Below are 26,487 nucleotides of genomic sequence, written 5' to 3' on the forward strand. Positions count from 1 at the left end.
TGTAGGGTTTTTGAGCGTACTTTTTTCACATGAATTTCGACAAAAATTCATGTTGCCAGGTCTTGATGCCAAATTCATCTTAAGGCTAAACCAAGAGAAAAGAACCAAACCTCATGAAAATCGGATGAGATTTGACCGAGTTATGGGGGTGGGAACTTTTGAACTATGTCTAAGTAAGGTTTTTGAGTGTACTTTTTTCACATGAATTTCGACCAAAAATCATGTTGCTAGGTTTTGATGTCGAATTGATCTAGAGGCTAAACCAAGAGAAAAGAATCAATCCTCATGAAAATCGGATGAGATTTGACCGAGTTATGGGGGTGGGAAATTTTCAACTATGCATATGTAGGGTTTTTGAGTGTACTTTTTTCACATGAATTTCGACAAAAATTCATGTTGCCAGGTTTTGATGCCAAATTGATCTAGAGGCTAAACCAAGAGAAAAGAACCAAACCACATGAAAATCGGATGAGATTTGACCGAGTTATGGGGGTGGGAAATTTTCAACTATGTCTATGTAGGGTTTTTGAGTGTACTTTTTTCACATGAATTTCGACAAAAATTCATGTTGCCAGGTTTTGATGCCAAATTGATATAGAGGCTAAACCAAGAGAAAAGAACCAAACCTCATGAAAATCGGATGAGATTTGACCGAGTTATGGGGGTGGGAGCTTTTGAACTATGTCTATGTAAGGTTTTTGAATGTACTTTTTTCATATGAATTTCGACCAAAAATCATGTTAATAGGTTTTGATGTCGAATTGATCTAGAGGCTAAACCAAGAGAAAAGAATCAATCCTCGTTGAAATCGGATGAGATTTGACCGAGTTATGGGGGTGAGAAATTTTCAACTATGTCTATGTAGGGTTTTTGTGTGCACTTTTTTCACATGAATTTCGACCAAAAATCATGTTGCCAGATTTTGATGCCATATTGATCTAGAGGCTAAACCAAGAGAAAAGAACCAAACCTCATGAAAATCGGATGAGATTTGACCGAGTTATGGGGGTGGGAAATTTTCAACTATGTCTATGTAGCGTTTTTGAGTGTACTTTTTTCACATGAATTTCGACCAAAATTCATGTTGCCAGGTTTTGATGCCAAATTGATATAGAGGCTAAACCTAGAGAAAAGAACCAAACCTCATGAAAATCGGATGAGATTTGACCGAGTTATGGGGGTGGGAACTTTTGAACTATGTCTATGTGAGGTTTTTGAGTGAACTTTTTTCATATGAATTTCGACCAAAAATCATGTTGCTAGGTTTTGATGTCGAATTGATCTAGAGGCTAAACCAAGAGAAAAGAATCGATCCTCGTGAAAATCGGATGAGATTTGACCGAGTTATGGGGGTGAGAAATTTTCAACTATGTCTATGTAGGGTTTTTGAGCACTTTTTCCACATGAATTTCGACCAAATATCATGTTGCCAGATTTTGATGTCAGATTGATCTAAAGGCTAAACCAAGAGAAAAGAACCAAACCTCATGAAAATCGGATGAGATTTGACCGAGTTATGGGGGTGGGAAATTTTCAACTATGTCAATGTAGGGATTTTGAGTGTACTTTTTTCGCATGAATTTCGACCAAAATTCATGTTGCCAGGTTTTGATGCCAAATTGATCTAGAGGCTAAATTAAGAGAAAAAAACCAAACATCATGAAAATCGGATGAGATTTGACCGAGTTATGGGGGTGGGAAATTTTCAACTATGTCTATGTAGGGTTTTTGAGTGTACTTTGTTCACATGAATTTCGACCAAAAATCATGATGCCAGGTTTTGATGTCGAATTGATCTAGACGCTAAACAAAGAGAAAAGAATCAATCCTCGTGAAAATCGGATGAGATTTGAATTTGGGGGTGAGAAATTTTCAACTATGTCTATGTAGGGTTTTTGTGTGCACTTTTTTCACATGAATTTCGACCAAAAATCATGTTGCCAGATTTTGATGCCATATTGATCTAGAGGCTAAACCAAGAGAAAAGAACCAAACCTCATGAAAATCGGATGAGATTTGACCGAGTTATGGGGGTGGGAAATTTTCAACTATGTCTATGTAGCGTTTTTGAGTGTACTTTTTTCACATGAATTTCGACCAAAATTCATGTTGCCAAATTGATATAGAGGCTAAACCAAGAGAAAAGAACCAAACCTCATGAAAATCGGATGAGATTTGACCGAGTTATGGGGGTGGGAACTTTTGAACTATGTCTATGTGAGGTTTTTGAGTGAACTTTTTTCATATGAATTTCGACCAAAAATCATGTTGCTAGGTTTTGATGTCGAATTGATCTAGAGGCTAAACCAAGAGAAAAGAATCAATCCTCGTGAAAATCGGATGAGATTTGACCGAGTTATGGGGGTGAGAAATTTTCAACTATGTCTATGTAGGGTTTTTGAACACTTTTTCCACATGAATTTCGACCAAAAATCATGTTGCCAGATTTTGATGCCAGATTGATCTAAAGGCTAAACCAAGAGAAAAGAACCAAACTTCATGAAAATCGGATGAGATTTGACCGAGTTATGGGGGTGGGAAATTTTCAACTATGTCAATGTAGGGTTTTTGAGTGTACTTTTTTCGCATGAATTTCGAGCAAAATTCATGTTGCCAGGTTTTGATGCCAAATTGATCTAGAGGCTAAATTAAGAGAAAAGAACCAAACCTCATGAAAATCGGATGAGATTTGACCGAGTTATGGGGGTGGGAAATTTTCAACTATGTCTATGTAGGGTTTTTGAGTGTACTTTGTTCACATGAATTTCGACCAAAAATCATGTTGCCAGGTTTTGATGTCGAATTGATCTAGACGCTAAACAAAGAGAAAAGAATCAATCCTATTGAAAATCGGATGAGATTTGACCGAGTTATGGGGGTGGGAAATTTTCAACTATGTCTCTGTAGGGTTTTGCGTGTACTTTTTTCACATGAATTTCGACCAAAAATTCTGTTACCAAGTTTTGATGCCAAATTGATATAGAGGCTAAACCAAGAGAAAAGAATCAATCCTCGTGAAAATCGGATGAGATTTGACCGAGTTATGGGGGTAGGAAATTTTCAACTATGTCTATGTAGGGTTTTTGAGTGTACTTTGTTCACATGAATTTCGACCAAAAATCATGTTGCCAGGTTTTGATGTCGAATTGATCTAGAGGCTAAACAAAGAGAAAAGAAACAATCCTCGTGCAAATCGGATGAATTTTGACCGAGTTATAGGGGTGGGAAATTTTCAACTATGTCTCTGTAGGGTTTTGCGTGTACTTTTTTCACATGAATTTCGACCAAAAATCCTGTTGCCAGGTTTTGATGCCAAATTGATATAGAGGCTAAACCAAGAGAAAAGAATCAATCCTCGTGAAAATCGGATAAGATTTGACCGAGTTATGGGGGTGGGAAATTTTGAACTATGTCTATGTAGGCTTTTTGAGTGTACTTTTTTCACATGAATTTCGACAAAAATTCATGTTGCCAGGTTTTGATGCCAAATTGATCTAGAGGCTAAACCAAGAGAAAAAAACCAAACCTCATAAAAATCGGATGAGATTTGACCGAGCTATGGGGGTGAGAAATTTTGAACTATGTCTATGTAGGGTTTTTGAGTGCACTTTTTTCACATGAATTTCGACCAAAAATCATGTTGCCAGGTTTTGATGTCGAATTGATCTAGAGGCTAAACCAAGAGAAAAGAATCAATCCTCGTGAAAATCGGATGAGATTTGACCGAGTTATGGGGGTGGGAAATTTTGAACTATGTCTATGTAGGCTTTTTGAGTGTACTTTTTCACCTGAATTTCCACCAAAAATCATGTTGCCAGGTTTTGATGCCGAATTGATCTAGAGGCTAAACCAAGAGAAAAGAGCCAAGCCAAGAGACAGTTTATGTAATAGGGATGTTCCTAATATCGAAGATTTCCCATAGCAGAAAAAATAAAAAAAAAGAACCATCGTTGTCCCCTCAAGGCACCTTTCATTGTAGTTGTTGGCCAGGTGCATAGGTAACCTTGCAAAACGAGCTACAAGTTTTGCGTTCTAACCAATTTTAAATACTGCAATTAGCTTTTGGAGATTGCTTCAGCTAAATTTTCTAATGCCAAACTCAACACTTTCGCTGCCCAGGAGGTGCCAAAATGCATCCCACTCACTGGAGACACGCTCCGTTTTAAATGGCCCATCAAGAGATGCCAGTTTGTTCGTCTTCGGAACGGAAACGTGAGCGTATTTTTATGACAGCGCAATTAATTTGAGGCTTATGTGTTGTAAGCCACTTGATGTGGTCATTAGGAACCTTTTATGGCCACGCTAACTAACAAATATGCGACTGATTAGATGGGTTGCAACTTATTTATTTTCTCCTTTCGACAACGCTGTTCAGTGTTGTGCAACGTGAGTTGAGCACAGTGTGTGAACTCAGGCTAGCAGAGGGCTTTATAATCGTAAAATCGATTGCAATACGTATGCCGGGGGAGTGTTGTGTAATTGCCAAGTATAAAGTATTAACTTGTACAAGCTTAATTAGCTAGACCAGGCTAACAAAGGGTTTAATATGACGATCGATAAATCGATTACAATTAGGAATGCCGCTGAAGTGTTGGGCAATTACAGAGTTTTTAGTGCTTTAGTGCTAAATATGGTATATGAGGTTCATTTCTATAATTCAAAGTCAGAATCAGTTTCTGCCCCATCTATAACTAATATAATATTAAAAGGATTGGAGCTACAGGTGAAAAGCACTATTAACATTTTGTTGCATTAAATGGATCAGTTAGCTATTTTCTCTAAAAATAGTTTTTACATTTATTCTCTTGCCTGCCAAAAAACGACATGTTCTAATTCGAGAGAGTTTACTGTGGCAATTTCGAGCATAGCTAGCTATATTATTTTAAGCACACTGCCAATAACAAGTTTTGTGACTAATTAATGAACTTTATTGTTGCGATAACAACTAACTAACTAACCAACTGATTAGTGGGCACTATAAACTTGAACCACAACAGTTTCAAGCGCAGAAAAATAAATGTAGTTGAGTTCCGTTCGATTGCAACGGGTTTGTAGCTAAGGAAGCTTGATTTTATACCCTGTTAATATAGTAAGAGGGTTAAAGGGTATTTTAGTGTATTTCTTTTCTATGATATTTTAGCGTCTGTTTATACGCGTCTCTCTTAGTAATTATAAACGAATAACGCTTAGATCAGCTCTCTCTCAATTTATCGATAACTTTCCTTGCTTTCATGAAATCGATTTATAAAGCGGAAGACACAAAATTTTGAATGATTTGCAAACAAAAGTATTTAATTTTTTTTAAATCATCGATAGATTATCCCGTTTCTACTAAAACGATAAATATCGATTTTCCAATCAGTTTCCTCAGCATATAGCAAAATCTGTGTGTTTGCAACGACAGCTCGTCGCTGTGTAGAGAGTATTTCTTAGTCGGGCATTGCCGAGTAGTGCAATTTTATTTATTTTTTTATTATTTTTTTTGGGTTAAATGCGTGGCTCGTCTCGTTTGTTTTTGTTAAACTGTTTGTGAATTTTATGTGGCCAGGCAACTGGCTGGAACCGAAAACTGGAGGTAGGAACTTTTAAGGGAGGAGGGAAGAGGGGTAGGAGGCGGCCGCTTGAAGCGTATTTTATATGCGACACGTGCCGCACATATTTAATGCAATGTCGGACAAAGGTGGCAATAAGATTGAGAACATGTCTGTAATCCATGGCTCGTTTACTCACTTGTCGAATAGGGCATGATAGTAGGTCTGGCCCAGCTGGATGTCGGCGGTTAATGTTGTTACAAAATTCGATAATGGATTGGGCAAGCATTGCGATTCGCGCAGCACATTCTGGCCCCACATAATGGAGCCCTTACGCAACGCATTTACCACCTCACCGCGCACGCCCTTATTAAAGGGGCAGACGGCGCGAAAGGCGCGCATCGAGCCGAGCAGACCCAGACAGCGCAGCAGGAATTCCAAACGTATGAGCGAGGGCGGATTCAGTGCCGGAAAGATGTCACGATGTCGTCGTATCTGATTTAACGAACGCTCCACAAAGCCATTCATCGCCTCTGCCAGCCATTGCTCCAGATCGCGTGACAGCGCCTCCTGATTGGGCTGATTCCATTGTTTCTCCACATCGCTCAGCAGGCGATGCAGGAATTTCGGATCCAGCGGCGTTGAGCGATTCAGTCGAGCAGCGGCCACATATCTGTCGAGTACCACAGAAGAGACACTTGAGTGTGAGTTGGCTTCGGGCTGAAATTTGTGACTTACCTGGCCATAGCGCAGTGCAAATCGGTGAGCTCCGACTGTACGGCCAGCTGATGGAGTATGGTGAGCGCCGGGCCGGGCAGATCACCACACCAGGTCCAGCTGGGCTCGTGTGTGGTCACCTCGTGCTGCATAAAGACCAGCTGCAGCTGCTCAATCTTGCGCAGCTGCTGCTCATTATTCTCCTCGGCAACGTTGCCGCGATCCTCGCGCGTCGATAGCCACAGCTTGAGCCGTATGCGACCCTGCACAGTGCTACGATGACTGCGCGCCTCCAGCTTGAACCAGGCATCCAGCCCTGTTGAGGGTATATCCGCTATGGGTATATTTACGGAGCCCAGGAAATCGTCCTGCGAGCCCTGACGCGCCGACTGGCAGACCTGCTTGAAGAAACGACCCAGGCCGCGTACACCGCGCACCTCGTTCAGGCGCGACACTGCGTCCAGGACGCAACTCTCATCGTCGTGGTCCCAAATGTCCAGGTGAAATGTGTCCGTGTTGATGTCATCGATGTCGCTGCGCGCAATGGTAGGAGAACATAATTAATTTACTTTTAGTTTTTATTTGATTTATTTCGGCGGGGCGATTCATTAGCCGAACCGATACGAGCTCGTTAATATGTCTAATAAGCCGGTGCGCTAATAAGTAGGCTACACTTTTCTTCGAATGTGTCTTCAACAGCTCTGATTAAATAAGAACAACTGTTAAACTGGCCACAATTCTAGCCATTCGCAGCTGCTGCTATTTCTGCTTCTTTTATGCGCAGTACTCAAATTTTATATTTATGAACAGGCATGGAATAAAACAACTGCTACCACATGAGATTTACGAGCAGGTTGAAAGATATCGCTGCAGCTTGTAAGATGATTTAAGCTTTAAGACTTTTTCTTTGTAAGCACAATAATTAAAAGCTAAATATTTAAAAGGCTATCACGGCAGGGTTGGCAGCCTGTTGCATATCGCAACACCAAACAATGTTGATAAACAAAAACTAAACGGACAAAAATCAGCTCTACAATTGCCGAATTCTAGTTGTTAGCTATCTTCAAGGTTTCGGCTTCCCATTGCGCACAATTTTAACATGAAGTTAACAAGAGGACAAGAGAACGCAGAGCAACTTAAGTGCTTGTCAGCTAAAGAGATTTAAGAGTTGTATTGCAATTTAAAGCAAGGAATTGCAGCATTTTGTTGCTTATATTGATGGCAAATGCAACATAAATTTTGATAGCAATTGCAATTGTTATTGTTAAATGTACTGTCGATTTTATGGCACAATTAAATGTTGCTGCTTCCCTTTGCTCGTAAATAACGGGCAGTTGTATTTCTTTGCCAGAGATCGCAGCTAAATGATAAATGCGTTCAGTCGCAGGGAGACACGCGGCGTATGCGCAACATTTGTCATGCGGCGAGGCGTAAATGAAGTGTCTCTAGGCACCGACAAATCGAATCGCAAAGTGCTTTTACTTCTTGGACTAAATTTAGCAAAAGCGTCGAGCCGTAATTGAATAATTTTGGAAATAAATCCGCCATTGAGCAGCGAAATTGTGAGTGGGATAATGGACACGTGATTGAATTTAAATGCCCGCATAATCGAGAAGAGGGGAGGAGAATGAAGGGGGGGGGGGGTGAGGGGGTAATCATATAATGCACACTTACAATTTAAATTTCTCATTCCATTTGGGGCTGAGCGTGTGCGGCTTTATGCTGGTCGCCTTGATTAGCTTGGCCGGGACCGGGCCGCCCAGCGAGTCGCGCTGCTCCCGTCGACCGGCCTCGCGCCGCTTAAAGCTCAAACGGAAGCTGTGCTTGCGATGCGGCGGCGAGTCCGTGGCGCTATTATCAAAGCCACCGCTCATGTCCGCCGAAAGGGCGCGCGGCGTCGGCGGCAGCGGCAGCGGCGACACGGGCGGACCGCCGTCCGGCTGTATGCCCAGCATGCAATACGGATCCGAGAAGCCTGCAAAGAAACAAAGAAAGACAGAGAGAAAGAGAGAGAGAGAGACGCTAAGTGAGAAAATGAGATTCGCTTTGATATAACATTAATGAAAAGCGTGCGACATTAAATGGCAATTAATGACAGCCGCCTGCAGGCAGCTGCGTGTCAGCTAGCAACAGACGTTGCTGGTCACACCGGGCGTATGATTAACATTTCATTTGCATAAAGTGCTGCTCAATTATTAAGTGCCACTGATTTACACACACACAGCGAAAGAGTATGAGAGAGAGAGAGAGAGAGAGGGAGAGAGAGTGGGAGGGAGAGAGAGAGGGAGTGTGACAAGCTTTGCGGCTGCTGAGCAACGGGCAACTCAATGGAGAGATAATAATCGATTAAATGGCTTCAATGGGCTATACGAATTTAATTCAAACTCCGCCAGTGCGCATTGCTTCAATGCGTCAATTAAAGATGAGCACGTGACACGACTGCATTTATTATAGCAGAAAATTGAGATATACTTTTGTATAATGGTGCTAAACAGTTTTATTTTAACGTTTAGATAAGTTTAGATTAAGATAAAAAGTCTAATAATATGTATATTTTAACAAACATTTCTCTAAGAAATGTAAATTTTGCAAATGCATATTATTTTTAAAATGCAGAATTAAACTAAAGGAGAAAATTAGAAAAAAATGCTAGAACTTATACAAATCGACCCAGTTTGGACAAAGTTATGATACTTTCAACTTTTATATTTATTTAGATGGTTATGAGTCGTGTCAGGGACTTGAAAACGCTTCCATCTCTAGCTGGGCATATTAGAAAACTAGTCAACTGCGAGTTGGTGTATTTTTTTTGTGTTATGCTTGAACTGAAATAGTAACGATTGCTGCTAATGAAAACTGAACCTGATGCCAGGCATCAGATCGAACGACTACAGCCAATTGCGGATGGCCAAACAAAAGCGACGGCACTCATCAGCCACGTTTCATTGGCAACGAGTTGGTCTTGTTCTCATTCTTGTAGTTGTTATTGTTGTTGTTGTTGCTATTGGCAGCAGGAGCCCGCATGCACCCGCAGCCAGGCAGCCAGACGTTAGCCATCAGCAGTACATTTAGCAGATGCCAAAGAGAGAGAGAGAGAGAGAGTGATGAAGAGAGAGGGGGGAATAGAAGATGTTGAGGCTAGCAGCGGGAGCACTCAACGTATTCCTTACACATCCTTGAGCACATTAAAATGCGAAATTGCGTTGCCTTCGACGGCATCGACGTCGTTCGGCTGCCGCTGCTCTTGGAGCATAATGAACAAAATGGGTAGCATTAAATTGCAAATTTATTGAACGAGCTGCGGAACCGAGTCGATGACTTGCCATTGGCTCCCGGGTGCCCGAGCTCTGGCTGTGGTGGTCCGCCTGGGTTCACTATGCCAGCTGTAACTGTGACACGGCTGAAACAAGTGGGCGGGCTCCACTCGAGAGTAGCCGACTTGAAAGATACCCAGAAACACAAAAAGTCACTTGGCTTTAAAATATATCTAGTATATCTATCTATATATATATATATATCTATATATCTATCTATCTATCTATCTATCTATCTTTCTATCTACCTATCTGTATATCTGACTATCTATCTATCCCATAAATCTTGAAATGTGATTTCTTTTCATAACTTTTGGATTAACTAGAAGAGTTAATTGTAATCCGTACATTCTTATAGTGTAAATACAGTGTAAATACTATAAAAGTTATAAAACATTGTAATTCATACTCTTTTATTTAGTCTCAAAGATATGCTCAATAAATCGAAGATATCGTTATTAATCGATTTCGGGGCATTGATTTCCTGATTTACATACTACACTTGATATCTGTAGATAAAATATATATTTGACGCTGTTATCTTTCCCGTCCTGTCACATATCTATGCATAAAATCATATTACCCAACTGCACTCATATCACAATGGGTATTGAGCATAATAAAAATGTGGCAAAAACGTTAAATATTCGAACATGGCGCATATGGCACACAGTTTATTGATGACTCGTTTGGCTTTTTGATGCGCCCAATCATGAACACACGCACACACACACACACATGCACTCACACACACACACAGGGGCACACACGCACCCAGAAAATAAACACACACGCACACAAAATTCATAATGCAATTATTGAAGCAGCCGCAATTCAATTTGCAAACTAAAAATATTTATGCAGCACACAGAAATTGACAGATTGTTGTGTTAAGGGCGGGCGATGCGAGGAGAGCGGGGGAGAGGAGGGCAGGGGGGTAGGGGGTGCAACCGTGTTCTTACCATTGGCATCCTTTGCCTCGAGACCATCAGCCTCAATGACGACCGCAGAGAGGACGATTATCTTTGGTTTATCCTCGGCGGAGGCGTGCAGCAGGCGATAATGACGATCCGGATTGACACCAAAGGCGCGCTGTGCATGCAGATACATTTCGTCCTTGTAATGCGCAAACTGTACAAAGAGAGAAAGAGAGAGAGAGAGAGAAAGTGAGAGAGAGAGACAAGGTTAGTTATATGCAGACACATGTCAGCCAAATATTGCGCATACGCCGCGTGCGGCGGCAATTTCATTTCATTTCATTTAATTATTTTGTCATTTATTTGTAAATATTTTGCGACAAATTTGTAATATCAACAACAAAGAGAACAAGAACAAGAATATTAATTTGCATATTTTTGTCGCAAAAGCAACGATATTTTAATACCCTGTAAGCGTTAAGGGTGTTTATGAGCTTGTCAACGGACTTCTGTTTGTCTGTCTTCTATTTTTGAAAATGTTCACAAAAAGGGGGACAAAAATATATCTTGCAGAGAAAAACGATAATTCACCCTTCCAAATAAAATCGATAAATATATAGGATTGCGCTTCACATAAACATATCCAACATTTTATTTTGTATATTTCATCCACTGAAACTAAAGTCATGAGAAATTTTGAAAGCATGTGCAAACATTTAAATACTCTACAAATACCCTGTAAATGCTATAACGATGCACGCATTAATTTTATACGTTCGTGCATTGGTGAGAGAAGAAGAAGCGCATCCGCTTTACGAAACAGCAATCGGCACATATTTTTGTTCAACTATGCATAGTTTAACAGGGTATTTCCTGGCTGATCAAGTAGTCAAGTACTCTTGGCTGTTTTTTATTGGCTTCCGTTTTTTTGTTTTTCTGTTTGCTTTGCGCGCGACCCCATATCAAACAATTTTTCTTTTTGTTTTTTTTTCCTGCTTATTTTCTTTTATATTCTCTGATATTTTTGCATATTGATTTATCCTGTCGAATTTATTAGCTCCCCGTCTGACTTGCTGATTTGCACACGCTTCAAATGGCGCTTTCATCACCTCCTACCCCTGCTCCCGCGCCCGTCTGCCCTCTGCCTGGTTCTGTTTTTTTGGCTATGCTGAGGCATTCTTTTAATTTGATTGCTTTGACTGCAGTCGCCTTGGCAGCGTCCATCTAAATTATTAAGAATTTTATTTTAAGAGCAATCAAAACTCCCTTCAAGCCTCCATTCGACCCGCCCACGCGCTGCTCCATTCACTCGTCGACTAGCCAAAATCTAAGAATCATTTGTTGGTCTTATTTGTGCTCGTCTTAACAAATGAAAACAACTGCAAATGCGTTGATTGAGGTCACTTTGCAAATACCCTGTAATAAGTTGAGAAAAATTCTAAAATTATTTTTTAAGTAGCCTTTCAGATATTTTGCTATTTTAATATATTTTATAATTTGAGTGAATTGTCAAACAAAATAAGTCTAGGCTAAGCGTAGGGTATTCTAGTGCCTAACATGCCTTCTGCTGTGCTGTGCTGCTGTACAAAATGGTGTTAGGTTGTAGCTGATTTAAAGTAGTCCATAATATATTTTGAGTACTTTTTGAGTAGTTTTTTAAATTTATTAAACTGCCAACCGACACAAGCGTAGGGTATTCAAGTACCTACCATACCTTTTGCAGTGCTTTAGAAAAGCAAACGAATGCTCAGTTCAGCTTTTGAAGCACTCTCCATGCTGCAACTATCTTTGAGTACTTTTAGTAGCAAATATTAGAATATTTAAATTCCAAAAAAACACTTCATATGCATGTGACATACAAGATACTGTATACGTCCTTAAAAGCGGAAGGGGAGTGAATGTAATTGGAATAAAAATACATTGAAATCACGGTTAACTTTTTGAAGTATTCTGTATTATGCTTTGAATACTTTTGAGTAGTTTTGTGTTGGGAAAAATTTTAAATGTATTTAATATTTGTAATTTGAGTGGTGCTCTTGGACAATATATGCAAAGGCTAAATATGAAAACTGTTAATTTCTAAGAACTTATCTGGCAAGTGCAGACCGAAGTTTTAGTCCGTGAAACGTATTGAAAAGTTTTTAAGAATTTTTTTATTTTGGCCAATAAAAACTTTCTAAGACCAAAAGTTTGCTTTAAGTATAAGCTTACTAGTTTTAAGAAACCTCAATTCTCGGAACGGCTCTATTGTCAGAATTTCTATTAAAGCTTTGCTCTGGAAGCGAGTACATTTTCAAGCGAAGTTCGACATTTGGTAAAGTCATGCTACGTATTGTCGGAGCATTATCGTAGCATATATTTATTTAACCATTAGTTAGCATTAAAATCATTAACCCAGTTGCAGCTGCTGCCTGTTATGCGACACACACACACACACACATCTATTTGTAATTATTTTCCATTAAATGGAAAAAGTGTTTGCGGGTTGGTTGGGAAATGCCGCCCCGCTGCGCTGCTGCGGCGCAAATAAGTTTAGTGACTCGGGCCGGGCTTGGGCTCAAGTTGAGGCCCCGCGAGACTTGTCCAGCTTCAGCTCAATCACAGCAGGACTTTAACGTTATTTTCCTGCTAAAAGTTTTATTACGCTGCCATAACCTAACGCCGCCCCGCAACAGAATGAACTAAGTTTTGCAGCCCCTCCCCTACCCTTTTTAGTCGCCTTCTGCTCTCCTAGGTACAGTCAGCTTCAAGTTTCATTAGTTGTGCAATTTTCTCACTGTTAAATTAAAAACGATAATTGAAAAATGTTGGCCGGCTTGGCCATATTTCCTTCAACCCCTCCCAATCGCACGTTTACTTCTGCCAGCCAAGTTGTGAGAATATTGGAAAATTACTTACAAAACGGCAATCGAAATGAAAGTCTAGTTCAACTTTTTACACTCTGAACAAATCATGGCAAATGGGCAAAAGGAGTATCATATTTTTTCGTGCAGGTTTATTTGACAGTCACCAAGAAGCATCTAAGATGCCATACAGGTTATATAGTGCTGATTAGAGCGACAAGATAAGTCGATTTGAATAGTCTTTCTGCTTTGTTCGTATTTGTGCTCTGTGATCGGACAATAAATACCGATTTTTTTCATACAAGCATTGCCCCTAGCCTCAAATTGAGGTTCGCTCTGCATTTAGGGTATCTTTCAGTCGAGCATTTGCGATTAAGGTACTCTTACTTTCTTTTTTGCGCATAGAAACATTTTTATAATTGAATTTTGTGACCACAGAATAGGTAAAAGGGGAAAGCATTTGCCCTCCCCCACCAACCACCAGATACCATTAAGAGGCTCAAACACTTTGACCTTGTGGCATTAATCATTTAAATTGCACAACATTCTGGCCTAAATGTCTGTGATTAACTAATGGTAGTGTAAGGGTTCAATCATCTATCATCTTGCCAACCGCTCGTTAATTTCACCGTCTAAAATATATTCTCTGCTATTTGCATAGGTTTTCAGCTCAATCAAAAATTCATAGAAAGTTTGAGGCTCTTCATTTATTTGAGTAGTTTATGTTCATTTTTTGCTTTTGGCTCTTGCACTCACCTGTCCGCCGGGCGCTGGTGCGCCCACCGTATTGGCAATGGTATGCAGGACCTCGACATAGAGCTTCTCCTTATCGTCGTGCCGGTCAATGGACTCCTCGGGCGCTGGCGGATCACGTTCATTTTCGGGATTAGCCTCGGCACGTGATTCGGCCGCACGCGTTGCCGACATGCGACGATTTTCCCGCTTCCAGCCGAGCGATGTAAAGTTCTCAAAATACGACCCATCCGTTTCCTGTACCCTGTTTGTATGTAAAGATTGGGCGAGAGAGTTAGGCTTGGATTGGGTTTCATGTGAGTGCACTTGATGTGCTATCAAAGTATTTTCGCATATTGACTCGCTGGCCGTGTCAGCCAGCTCCAGCTCTAATTGGTACTGTCAATATGCTCGACATAAGTATTAAGTATTCCATTTGCATAGCGCGCGGCATGCTTGTCAGACCTATTTCAAACATTGATAAGGGTCGACATTTGGCCATATGCTTGTTGCTTCTACTGTCTTCTGTCACTAATTGTATACAAATATATGTATATATATACACTGGCCCCAGCGTGTATATATACAAATATATATACATATTTGCCAGTTAGTTTTCATATTAATCATACGCCCGGTGCGCCTGTTAACAGATTTTTAACTCAGTCAAGGGTTGAAGTGTTTAGCTGTTCAGGCTGACGATGATGATGATGATGAGCTTGTTGCTGATGATGTGCCTAATCATTTGATTTGCATGACAAACACACGCACACCCGCACACACACACACACACCCACACCCACATACACACACCTACACACACATCGATATACTCAGCAGCTGTGTCTTTAAATTGAGCTACAAAACTTTTCACACTCAGCACAAAATGGGCAGCGGCTAAGCGCCTAAGCGGCTTAACTTTGTTGCCAGCATTTTGCGTATTTTTTACGTTTATGATGCGGCTCCTAGAATCAAGTTAGACTGGACTTGCAGATACCCTGTAACCAAATTTAAAGTGTATTTTGGGGTGAGCAGATTGAGTTATCGAGTGTTAAATTTATATATTCATATTAAATTTAATATTTCTAGTTTCCACGAAAGCTACTATAAGATTTATGGGATACATGTTAAATTGAAGACCGATTTTTATCGGTTGGAACAGAAAAGTTATCGATAAATTAATGTAAGCTCATTATAAATATGATACACAAATAGAAAAATCCAATCTTGGCGGTTCTACCTCCCAGCTCATTTGGTAACATTTATAAGTCAATCCCGTACAAAAGAAAATTTGTCGAATTAACGTAACAAAATATTGTCAATAAAAGTTTGATTTGGGTATGGAAGACGACAATTAGAATAGTTTGTTGAATATTTGAAGCACAGAAAAAATAATCGAAAATCGAAAAAAATGTTTATTTGACAGGGTACACGGAAGAGCAGATTGAAAATTGAATGTCACTAAGATCGAAGCCCACAAAACTTGAATATTCAGACAGACAGATGGACAAGGCCTTACTGGCAAGACTTGATTAAGACTTTATTTGTCTAAAGGAATCGGAGGTAACTCTAGTTTTATTAAACGCTTTTTTAGTTTGATTACAGGGTATGCTAAAAAAATTATAAACTGTGCTGTAAAATTTCATTTTCGACAGGCTCGAAAAAATTTTTGTTGACCAACACTTTTTGTCGACGCTTTTATTTTTAAATTTTTTTGCGCGCGGCGAAAATCTGCGCCGCAAATGCGGAGCAGGGCGGGGCTTGAGGATTGCGGACTTTGACTTACAGTGCATTGTTTGCAAGTTTTATTTTTTATGGCGTTTTTTTTCTGCAATAAAAATTTAATTTTAAACTTTCTGGCGCAGTTGTTTCGTTTGCTTTGTGATTTTGTCAACGAGCACTCAATTTCAGCTTAAAGTTCTTGGCGTATTCTTTGCGAAAGTCTCCTCTTAACTTTGCCCTGATTCCGGCACTTTGTTTTCTTTTCCCGGCTAGTTTCTTGTCGCTGTTATCATTTATTTATTTGGTATTTATTCTGTCGCAAAAATATTTTCGTGCAGTGTTGGTAAACAGTTGCTGAACTTTGCCTTAGTTTAACAATTATTCATGATTTTGTGTGTGTGTGTTGTTTTTTTTTTTTGTCATTTTATTTTTTACATATCTTTTGTTTCAATTTCCTGGCACACAAAATAAATGGCAATTTAATGAGTGTGTTGCGTATGAAATTGTTGTTTACCTTTTTATGGCATTTAATTAATCTACGTATTTTCGCGCATTTGTTTACGATTCATAATGAATTATTTGTATTTACCTTCTATAATTGAATGTTAATGCATGCGCGGTGCGCGCTAATTGCAACTTTTTGACAAATACATTTTGTGCGCTTTATGCAGATAATTAATTAATATTAAAAAATATTGTCATTGGATTTGCGTGCAGCAACTGATTTCTGGTGTTCAGTTGCAAATATTTTTAACGTGGAACAGTACTGGTAATTGTGTTGGTATTTTACAAAATTTACAAAGGTATTTTTGAATAATTTGAATAAATTACAACCAGGCAACGGTTGCTTAAAGCTTTCTAGTTTATGATTTTAATTATATTTAAATGAGAGCCGTTCTCGGCGCTTCTCATGCCGGCAAGCGTGATGCAACTTGGTGTGTGTCTAAAAAGCAACACCTAGTTAAATCTCATTTCATGCCTAATTAAATGTTACCTCAAGACCAAACTCTCATTATGCGCACATTTTCAGGCTAAGTTGCAGCCGCATTATGCTAAGCAGACGCTGGCTTTGAGGCCAGCCAGGCTGCAGCATGTTGCAACCTTGCTTGTAAGCTGCCAAGCTCTACCACCCGCACACTTTCCACCTACAGCCCTAATGCTGCAAAGATATCGCCTTATCTGTGTCTGTATGGCTGTGTGCGTGCGCAAGTTGGGCTAAAAGTTTGAGCTGCTCAAAAGGTTGGGCCCGCATTTGAAACTGCCAATGTTGCATAGACTTAGGCGCCAGGGCCAAAGTTTCTTTTGGGAATTACAGCGCACAGTGCTGGTAAAAGCAAAAAAAAAAAAAAAAAAAAAACAAAGAGGAAGCAACACCCACACAAGGACAAAACTTTTGTAATTACATAATTATGAAGGTCGGACTTGAAAATTATAGAGCATTTCAGAACAAACGTAAAAACACAACAGCAATTGAAGTACATTAATTAATTGGTAAATAATTCATTTTATTTCTGTGCAAATGCTGAATGGACTTGCCCGGTTCCCAGGCTTCAGAAACCTTTATAATTTATGTATAAAATCCCAACAAAGATGCTCATTAGGAGCAGACTTCATTTAATTTATGCATAGCTGCTTAAAATGCATAAACATATCGCATATATCTGTCCCGGCTGTCTCTCTAGTTAATTATGAAGAGCACACGTGCTGCCGGGATGGTTCAAGGTATTTTCATAAATAAAAAAATTAATATTTCATTTGCGGCTTTTTTGCACATCATCAACTATGCATTAGGGTTATTCCACCCACACACACCCCGTCAACACTTACCCAGAATTTGAGCGCGGATCGACCTCGGGCCAACTGAGGCGTCGCTTGCAAAATGCCAACGGTGGTCGCGGCGGCGGATCCGGCTGATGCAGTGGCGAATTCCGGCTACGAAATGAACCAGTGCGCGGCGGTGCCAAACACTCCAGGGCACGTGATTGACGACGCGAATTGATGGGTGTGCTCCCAGCGGATGAACAGTTGCCTCCCGCACCGCTGCTGCCCTTGGGATAGCCTGTGGAGAGAGGTATGCATATAATAGATATTTATATATAAAAGGTAGTTTTTTATACATATGTTGTTTCATGTGCTTAACTGCCTCACTTTCTGCCTACCTTCTCAAAAAGTAGTGCAATGCATTCAATTTAAACCCGTTTTATTAAATTGGATTTGATTTTATATTTATTTTATTTTTACACCTTCTTTTATCGGTTATATTGTATTTCTATTGATAGGTTTTTCTTTTGTGCAATTCATTTAGTTGCGTGAATCTTTAATTTCCAGATTTAACAGTATTTTAATGGCATTAAGGCATTTAGTTGTTGGAATCAAAGGGGAATAAAACTTATCACTCTTGAACAAAAATTACAATATTGATCTGGTAAAAGCATTTCTCACCAAAGTATGAAGCCTTCCGTGAGCATCAGAAAGATGTATGCGAATATATGTGCATACCAAGTCAGATTAATCTTAATCTCCATAACTTATTGATTAATCCGTCCTACCACACACTCAGTGGGCGCTGCCATACAATCTCAACCTAAACATTATCTGACGCTGTACATGAATATAAATTCCATACTCGATTTGTTGCACAGTGTTAGCTAAGCAATATTTAGATTTAACCTTGAGTTTTAAGCCTTGGAGCTTAGGATAAATAAAATTGAAAGACAAATTACGTTTTCATGTTTGTTTTCAGTATCATTTGCAGTTGCCTCCAACACACGCTACGTTTCAATTTTTTATGCCCGAGCCTGAGAACTCGTGCAATTGTGAGAGACAACGAGACGCTCGTAACTTCTAATACAATGGGGAGTACTTAGCAATGAGGCGAATGTTTATGGATTAGGGGCTGCCGTGCTAGAAGATGTGTTGCAGTTTAGAGCGGGCAACAGGCGGCAGACGGGCAGGAAGGAAAACGGAAGGAAACAAGTCAGTCGACCAGTCGACCAGTTCGTCCGTCGGCCAAGCCCCAGTCAAGTCAATGCGATGCGGTCAATGCGGCACTGACTAGTTGGTTGGTCGTGGGAGGGGAGATTGGGGGGTGTGGGTTGTGGGATGTGGCCAAACGTTGTTCAGGACAACATAACCGCAACCTTGACATGCATCTGTGTGGCTGCTGCTGCTGCTGCTGCTGCTGCTGCTGCTAGTCCAGCTGCTAGTCCTGCCAGCGACAAGGACAATGGGAAAGCTGCTGCAGACTCAATGTGAATGTTGTTGTTGCCACTCGTCTAACCTCCCACTTTGTCTAACCATTGCTGCGGCTTCGTCACGAAAGCTTTCTGGACTTCAGACTGACTCCTGCTGCTGCCTCCTGCTGGCTGCTGCTTATGCAAAAGCCCCAAAAAACGAATATACATATATATAATGTATACTTTCGGTTGCTCGGCGCAAAGCGTAAAGTCAAAGTTGGCCAAAAAAAAAAAAACCGAAACACACACAGGCACAGGGAAATAGAAAAAGCCACACACACGAACACACACATGCAAATACATTCGCAGGCAACAACTGCGCTTACACGTTGGCGGTTTTTTAGTTGCCACGCCTGCTGCTGCCTCTTGATGCCGAGTGCTGCCAGCTTAGCTTGTTTCACGTTAAAAAGTAGCTACTTAGGAGGAATAAGAAAGTATATGCATGGATATTGACAATCTGAATGATGGGCTTAGTCATTTTATCCTATTTCTTTCGGCCTTCTGTTCTTTTATGCCAATCTACAAAAGCTTAAGACTTGCAATTAGAAATGTACATCCATGAATAGCACACGCAGAACGAGCTTTTCCACTTTGTAAATATACTATATAGATATGGACATGTCTTCGAATTTTTATTTTGATAGATATCGATATTGTAAATCTGTTTTCTTGAGCATATTTCGGGGCTAAGATAAGCCAGAGATTGACACAGTTAGGTTGTTAACTTTCTCGACAACAAATATTTCCCTTTTCTGTATAACTTAAACCCTTTCTGCTAAAAAACAAAGAAAAACTCATTTATAGAGCTACATTCTTGAGCTTTGGGATGAATATAGTCTTGTAGGCCATTTCCCATACATATCATGGCATGGAGCTCAACAGGGTATCTCCTAGACGGGCACTCCCGGCAAGACCTTCTGTTAACTTTTGCTAACCACTTCTTGTTCTCTGACTAGCCTCTTTTACTTTCAACTCTTTTGAATACTTTCTCTCTCTTCTCAACAACTCTTTCTTTTTCAAAATAAAATGTAGCTGTTTTTAGAGCCACTTTTTCTACTGAACCTAGCTTTTTTTAAGCTACCCTAGCCCTGCTGGCTGCTCAGTTGTCGTTCTCGTCGCTATCATGCGACCAAAAGCCGCTCGTTCGTGGCGCGTGCAACAAGATAAGCCAATTTCAATTTGATTCAAATGCTGTAGATGTTTGTAAATCAAAAGCCAAGCACAAGCCGAGCAACAGAACTTGTAACAGAACAAGGGAGCAGCGGTTTTTGTGGCAGCCAATGCGGCACCCGCTGCGCTGTGTCTTGACTATGCATCCAGCGCCAACAACAACAAAATTTAGCTTTCGATTTGGCTGGAGGCGAACGAGTTCTGGCAGCCCAAAAGGAGCTACAACTGGAGCCCAAAAGGAGCTCATATGCATGTTGATTGCCTTGGTTGGGATCCGGGCATAGTTTTGTCTCTGTTGCAGTTCTTGTTGCAGATTTGTTTGTGCTTATCCCCAAGACTTTTTACCCAAAAAAAAAAATAGAAGGAGAAAACTTTGCGTCACATTCGGCGCACTCGTTGAAATTTTCTTGTTACATTTGCTTAGCGATTGGAAAACATGACGCCCGGATAAATTCAATAAACTTTTCCCATTTGCTGTTTGCATTTTTGCGGCTTGCCGGAATAAAAACTATCGATTACGCATTGATTCTTGTTTCTGGTTTCACGTTTGCCAATTTTTTTTTTTCTTTTTGTTTATTTATGGCTTTTGTGCAGCAGCAACAGCAGCAGCTGCTGCGACATTTGCATTTCAGAATCTGCACCACATGGCGTATGTGTAATGCGAAATTGGACAAATATTCCATGCAAAATGTTGTTATGTAACTGAAAACTTTTGTTAATATTAACAATAAATGGACAAACAGAGATCTATCGTATGACAGCACATATTTAAATGTGTTTAGAATTAAACAGAAAATCACATTTGAATAGAATTCGGTTTGCATTCAAATTTATATTGCAAATAGTTCATTTTTAGGTAAATTTATGTGTTGAATTTAATAGAAACTAGTTTTAGGAATCTAAATCATTTTTAAGGCACAAGTAATGAAGGATTTCTACAGCAGCAGCATATAAAACTTTTTAAATTTCAATTGCATATTCAATTCACGCAAACCAGTGGAAATTTTGTATACTCGGACCAAAGTCGCTGTCATAAATATATAACGAAATTCTAAATTCGAGCTGTTCACATTTTCAAAAATTAGCAATATTATATATCTAGCATATAGCTTCACGTTTTGCGCTGGACTTTGGTAAAAAATGAACTTATCTTTTTTAAATGAATTTCACGAACATGCGTGAAAAAGAAATATTTTAAATAATATTAATATTATAATGAAAGAAAATCTAAAGTCAAGCTGTTGATGTTTATTATAAAAATCTAAACTCAAGCCAAACTAGAATACAAATATATATCTATCTAGTTTTAAGTTCAGCCGTCAATTATTTCGACACACAAAATTTGCTGGGTATATTTTTTAAGGAATAGTCCATAAATTTAATGAAAGTACAGTTTCGCATTTTCAAAGTATGCTACAAAATTTGCATGTGAAATAATAATGGAATAAAAAACATGATAATGAATCTATCTTAATGGACTTCTGGTTTTTGCACTTCATCAAAGATTAATTACATTTTATAGGCTTGTGGAGGGTATTAAAAATTTGTCACAAACGACGACTAGAGGACTCCAAACCCAAAAAGTATCTATATTTTTGAGCATCTATAGATGAGTTGATGTTCTCCTAACATATCTTCAAAATCACAACAAACCCGACTAGTATATCATATAGTTTCCCTTGCTTTTCTATATAAACTCCTTTTTAAGGGTATTTAGTCTTCGGCTTGTTGCGTGACTTGCCTTCGTTCTAGCTTATTTTTGTTTTCATTTTCGAAGCATTCGTAACAATATTATTTTGTCTGAGCATACATCAAATGAAATAATACGTATATTTAGTTTGTCATGGATTTTCATTAATCTTGACACAGTTAGTCGCCCACAGAGAGCGTGACAGGGGACGGGGGCAGTCGCTTTTTCGGGAGCAGCACATTTATCACTTGAATGAAAGATGGAACTCACCTAGTAATGGATTAGTGGCATTCGGATTGCCAATGACAACGCCGCCGGCGGGATAATTGCTACCGGCAACATTGGCAGCGCAGCCTGCGTTGGGCTGTGTGGGCGGGCCATAAGGGCTGCCGCCGCCGCCCAGACAGCTGCCAATGCTCGTCTGTTGCTGCAGCGGCGGATGCTGCAGCTGCTGCTGCTGTTGATGCTGTTGCAACTGTTGCTGATGGTGCAGCTGCTGTTGCTGCTGCGAGAGCAACTGTTGCTGTGGACTCAAGGCGCCGCCTGCTGCAGCCGCGCTGCCTGCCAGGCCGCCCGTCTGCTGCTCGCTGGACTCCTGGCGCGACAGCGAGAAGCGGCGATTGCCGAGGCCCAAGCTGGATATGCCACTTGTTACATATTGTTGCATGGAGCTTAGGAAACTCATGGCGGCATTTGCTGTGCTAACGCTTTAGTCTGGTTATTGTTGTTGTTGTTGTTGTTGCTGTCGCTTAATTGGCTTAAATCGCTGTCGTTGGCCCCAGTTTGTTGTGGTTCTTGTTGTTGTTGTTGTTGTTGATATTGTGAAATTAATCACTTGGAAACTTGGCGCATACAAAGCTCGGGGGATTTGCTTTCAAATTCGTTATGTTTTCCTAATTATAAAATGTGCGTCTCCAGCCAGGGCAGCTCTTTCTGCTCCTTTTGCTCCTTCTGCTCCTTTAATTGCTTCAATAGGATCCGAGCCAGACCAAATTCTGTAAGCAGAAGCAGACATATTTTTTTATTATTAGTCAAGCCCTTAGATTTGTGCTCTTGTTATTTTTGGTTTTAATTGAAATTTTAGGCCAAGGCTTAAATCGATGCCAGGCATAAATGAGTGTTTGTATGTATATATAGAAATGTTAGATATGTTTTACCTGAGCTCAAGATTACAACCAATTAGCTAACACACACACAGACAGACACGACTTAGCTGTATTTAAGATTATTTCACAATTCTTAAAGCCTTTGCGTCCCTCTGGCTATTTGTGTAGCATTTATTTTCATTTGGCTTAAATTGTAGATTTAAATTTCAAATCTGTTTCACCTGAGCTGTAAATAAGCTCGCAGACAATTTGTTTTCTATGCCTGCAGGCTAATCTGGCGATATAAAAGAGGCAAAATCATGAAAAGCTCTAAAGCCTTTTTTTCTAAATTTATCTTAAATTAGCATTTATCCCGAATTTAAACTATACTACAATTTCACTTTAAATAAAGCAAAATCAAGAAACAAGCTTTGTTATTTTTATCTGTTCTCATTTAAACAAGGGAAGAAAATAATTGGATTTATGCGATAATTATATATGTTGATATAAAAAAGATATACCCTTTAAGGGCTCTTCTTCGACTCCATAAACTATATATTATAGATCAGCATCAATAGCCGATTTAATAAAGCCATCTTTTTGTCTGTCTTTCTGTCTTTCAGGTTGGACCTTTATATTAAATAGCTGCCATTGGAGCAATAGGAAAAGTAGTAAGGAATCTTTTTTTATTTCTTAAGATATCTTGACCGAATTAGGCATTTACTAGTTTCTTTATGTACCTTCTACATATGCAAAAGCTTGCATCATGGTACGACTAAATCGTCGATAAGATATCTTGACTAAGCCCCAGCATTAACTATTTCAAGTATGCTGCTTATAAGTATATGTGCCAAATCAAACCAAGGTTTTAACTTAGCATTAACGCGCTTCACCCTGTTTACATATCTTCAAAGTCGTCAAAAGCGTATTAAATATTCGTTGTGCCAAAGATATCCGTATTTTCTCGTAGGCTAGTTACCTTAGCCCTACCAGACATTCTTAATGTCTGCTGCAAAGCTTTGCTATTTCTAACAATCATGCGATGCCTCGCAATTCGTTTGGATAACATTTTGTAGCATACCTTTCGGCGCGCAGTTAAATTAATTTGTTACATTTTTGAAGGCTCCAACCCCAATTGCTGGCAAGCTTATTTGCGTCTGATTGAGTTATTGGCCTGTTGTTTGTGTTGACTCATTGCCAGCTGTTTGTGCAAGCAATTTGCGCAAAACACACAGACACAAAAAAATACCGAGTGCAGCTCAACGTTGATTTCAAATATCGATTGATATATATATATTTTTTTTTTCTCACTCTCGCTCTCTCGTTGTTTTCTTTCGGCATCGCTGTTAATTAATTTTGCTTTGATTGACAAACTGAAGTGGGAGGAGCAGGAAAATGGAACCGATTTGGGGCAGAGGAACGGTAACAGGACCTGTTCTATCTGTTATCCAGCTATTTAGAGGTTTGCCGTAATTAACGTTTAATCAGCTGAGCTCAGTGAAGCAGTCTGCGGCTCTTGGCTAATGCGTCTAATCGATCTGCATGAGTAATTGGCCCAGAGGAGACCACCTTGCCGTTCGATTCTCCGCCTTTTTTTTTTTTTCTTTTTTGGGACATTAGCCACAAGCCTGGGCCATAAATTAAGGTCAGCAGCTGCGACAGGCGCAACACTAATCGCAATTATTGTTGTTTGGCATTAATAAATGCAACACAAAGCGCTAATTAGTTAATTAATTGTCCACAACTGGAAACAACGCAAATCGAACGCATTTTCGTAAAGCTCAAAGTACACGAAACGTGTCTGGATTTGCTTTTGCGTTAACTACATAAGCATTATCGCCGTTAATAGATAATGAGCACGGCGCAAATTTAATTTAAATTAAATAGATGTAACGTGGAAATTATATGGAAATTATAATACAATTAAATTATATTAATTTTATTAGGATATATTTTGGATAGATATTAAACATATTTAAGATTTTGTATTGGAAGTAATTATTGTATAAAAACAAGAAAAAGTTGTTGTGAAATTTGCTTCCGAAAATGAAGATAATGCGTGATATATATTTTATACACAACAAATGTTGCTCGAACTGCTTCAATGGGAGCCTCAAATATGAAATAAGTATTCTAATGATTAAAGGCTTTAATATCGTTTCCGGTTAAGATATCTTGGTAAAGAAAGAAAAGCTCCATTTAGGAACCTACAAAGATTCTGGACGATAGCTTTAGTTCAGAGAGAAAAAGAAACAAACAGAGGAACAGACAGATGGACTGATATACTTATGGAGGAGTGGACGGACGGACATGGCTATATCAACCTTATGGGGTCGGAAATGTCCCTTTCTGTGCAGAATCACAAAATGACCCTTGTAGTAGTATTTCATAAAAGAACTGTAGGAAAGGATCTCTCTTGGAAATGTTTCAGCACATATTGCAACAATATACAAGTACCCTCAAACTTAAACTTAAGAAAATTAAAATGTTTAAAAGCAGACAAAAACTAACATTTAAAATTATTGAATAATCAAAAAAAATTATAATCTAAATGTGTTAACGCATAAATGTTATAAATAAATGTTGCTAGTTTTGGCAAATTATTAATTTGCGCTGTTTGTAATTGTTGCGCACAATAAAACCAAAGTAAAAACTTGATTGTTATTCAACGTGCTCTCCACGCGTGAATTGGCGACAAAAGTTGGCATTTAATATCCTGTTGATTGCCTCTAAATGGAATTCAAGCATGTCCAGCGTGCAGATTTGCAATGTTGCTGTGGCAGCAGCAACAGCAGCAACTGTTGCAACAACAGCTGCTAAACAAAGGAGCGGCAACATCAACAATGGCTGACATTTGTATGCAGTTGTGTGCGTGTTGCAAGTGTGTGTGCGTGTTGCACGTGTATGCTTGTGTATTGCATGTGTGTGTAATCAGCGCGTTTTACATTTCATGCCTGGTCGTGTCAGCGAGGCACGCAATTTACTGCTGCTGCTGCATTTACTGCTGCTGCTGCTGCTGCTGCTGTTGCCCCTTGCAACCGATTGTTGCATAATTAACGACATTGGACAAAGCTGTAAATAAAAACCATTTGCCGGGCATTTTGTTTATCAATTCGTGTGGGTTGCGTTTCGTAAATGCTAAAAATAAATCGCCGAGCGCAAAAGTTGATTTATGCGACGCACGTAAATTCGCCATTAGGCGGCAGACAAATGTATTACAATTAAATGAAATGGAAGCGAAGGGGCAGGCGGCAGCAACAGCTGCTGACACCCGCGGCCACGCCCACACATATGCGAGAGTTGAGCTAGCAACGCGCACAGGACTTTAATTAAGATTAATTGGGCGCTGGCCAAGCCCAGCGGGTATCATGTAAGCGTGCGTAAGTCAAATGTATTCGACTAGCAGATACTCTGTACGCAAAACAAATAGGTCAATAGGGCACACTCTTTCCTGCAGCCCACACACTATGAAAACTTTATTTTTGAAAAGTCTTTAGCATTTAAATGCATTTGTATATATACCGAAAGCA

At 39.6% G+C, this 26,487-nt stretch overlaps 1 protein-coding gene across 3 annotated transcripts in view; it reads right to left on the bottom strand.

Moving 5' to 3' along the window:
* The window catches only part of unc-13-4A (BAI1 associated protein 3), a 106,044-nt gene that overhangs the window by 12,702 nt on the left and 66,855 nt on the right, over positions 1 to 26,487 (bottom strand). For all 3 annotated transcript variants that reach the window (XM_015175470.3, XM_032434619.2, XM_070207946.1), the window contains 7 exons: positions 22,143 to 22,867; positions 17,604 to 17,835; positions 14,079 to 14,319; positions 10,525 to 10,693; positions 7,923 to 8,223; positions 6,270 to 6,782; positions 5,731 to 6,204 (listed from right to left, as the gene is read on the bottom strand). In XM_015175470.3, coding sequence (XP_015030956.1) covers positions 5,731 to 6,204; positions 6,270 to 6,782; positions 7,923 to 8,223; positions 10,525 to 10,693; positions 14,079 to 14,319; positions 17,604 to 17,835; positions 22,143 to 22,557 — 2,345 coding nt within the window. In that variant the 5' untranslated portion in view covers positions 22,558 to 22,867. The remainder of the gene's footprint in view (positions 1 to 5,730; positions 6,205 to 6,269; positions 6,783 to 7,922; positions 8,224 to 10,524; positions 10,694 to 14,078; positions 14,320 to 17,603; positions 17,836 to 22,142; positions 22,868 to 26,487) is intronic.

Source organism: Drosophila virilis, chromosome 3 (genome assembly GCF_030788295.1).
Source record: "Drosophila virilis strain 15010-1051.87 chromosome 3, Dvir_AGI_RSII-ME, whole genome shotgun sequence".
Classification (NCBI taxonomy): Eukaryota; Metazoa; Arthropoda; class Insecta; order Diptera; family Drosophilidae; genus Drosophila; species Drosophila virilis.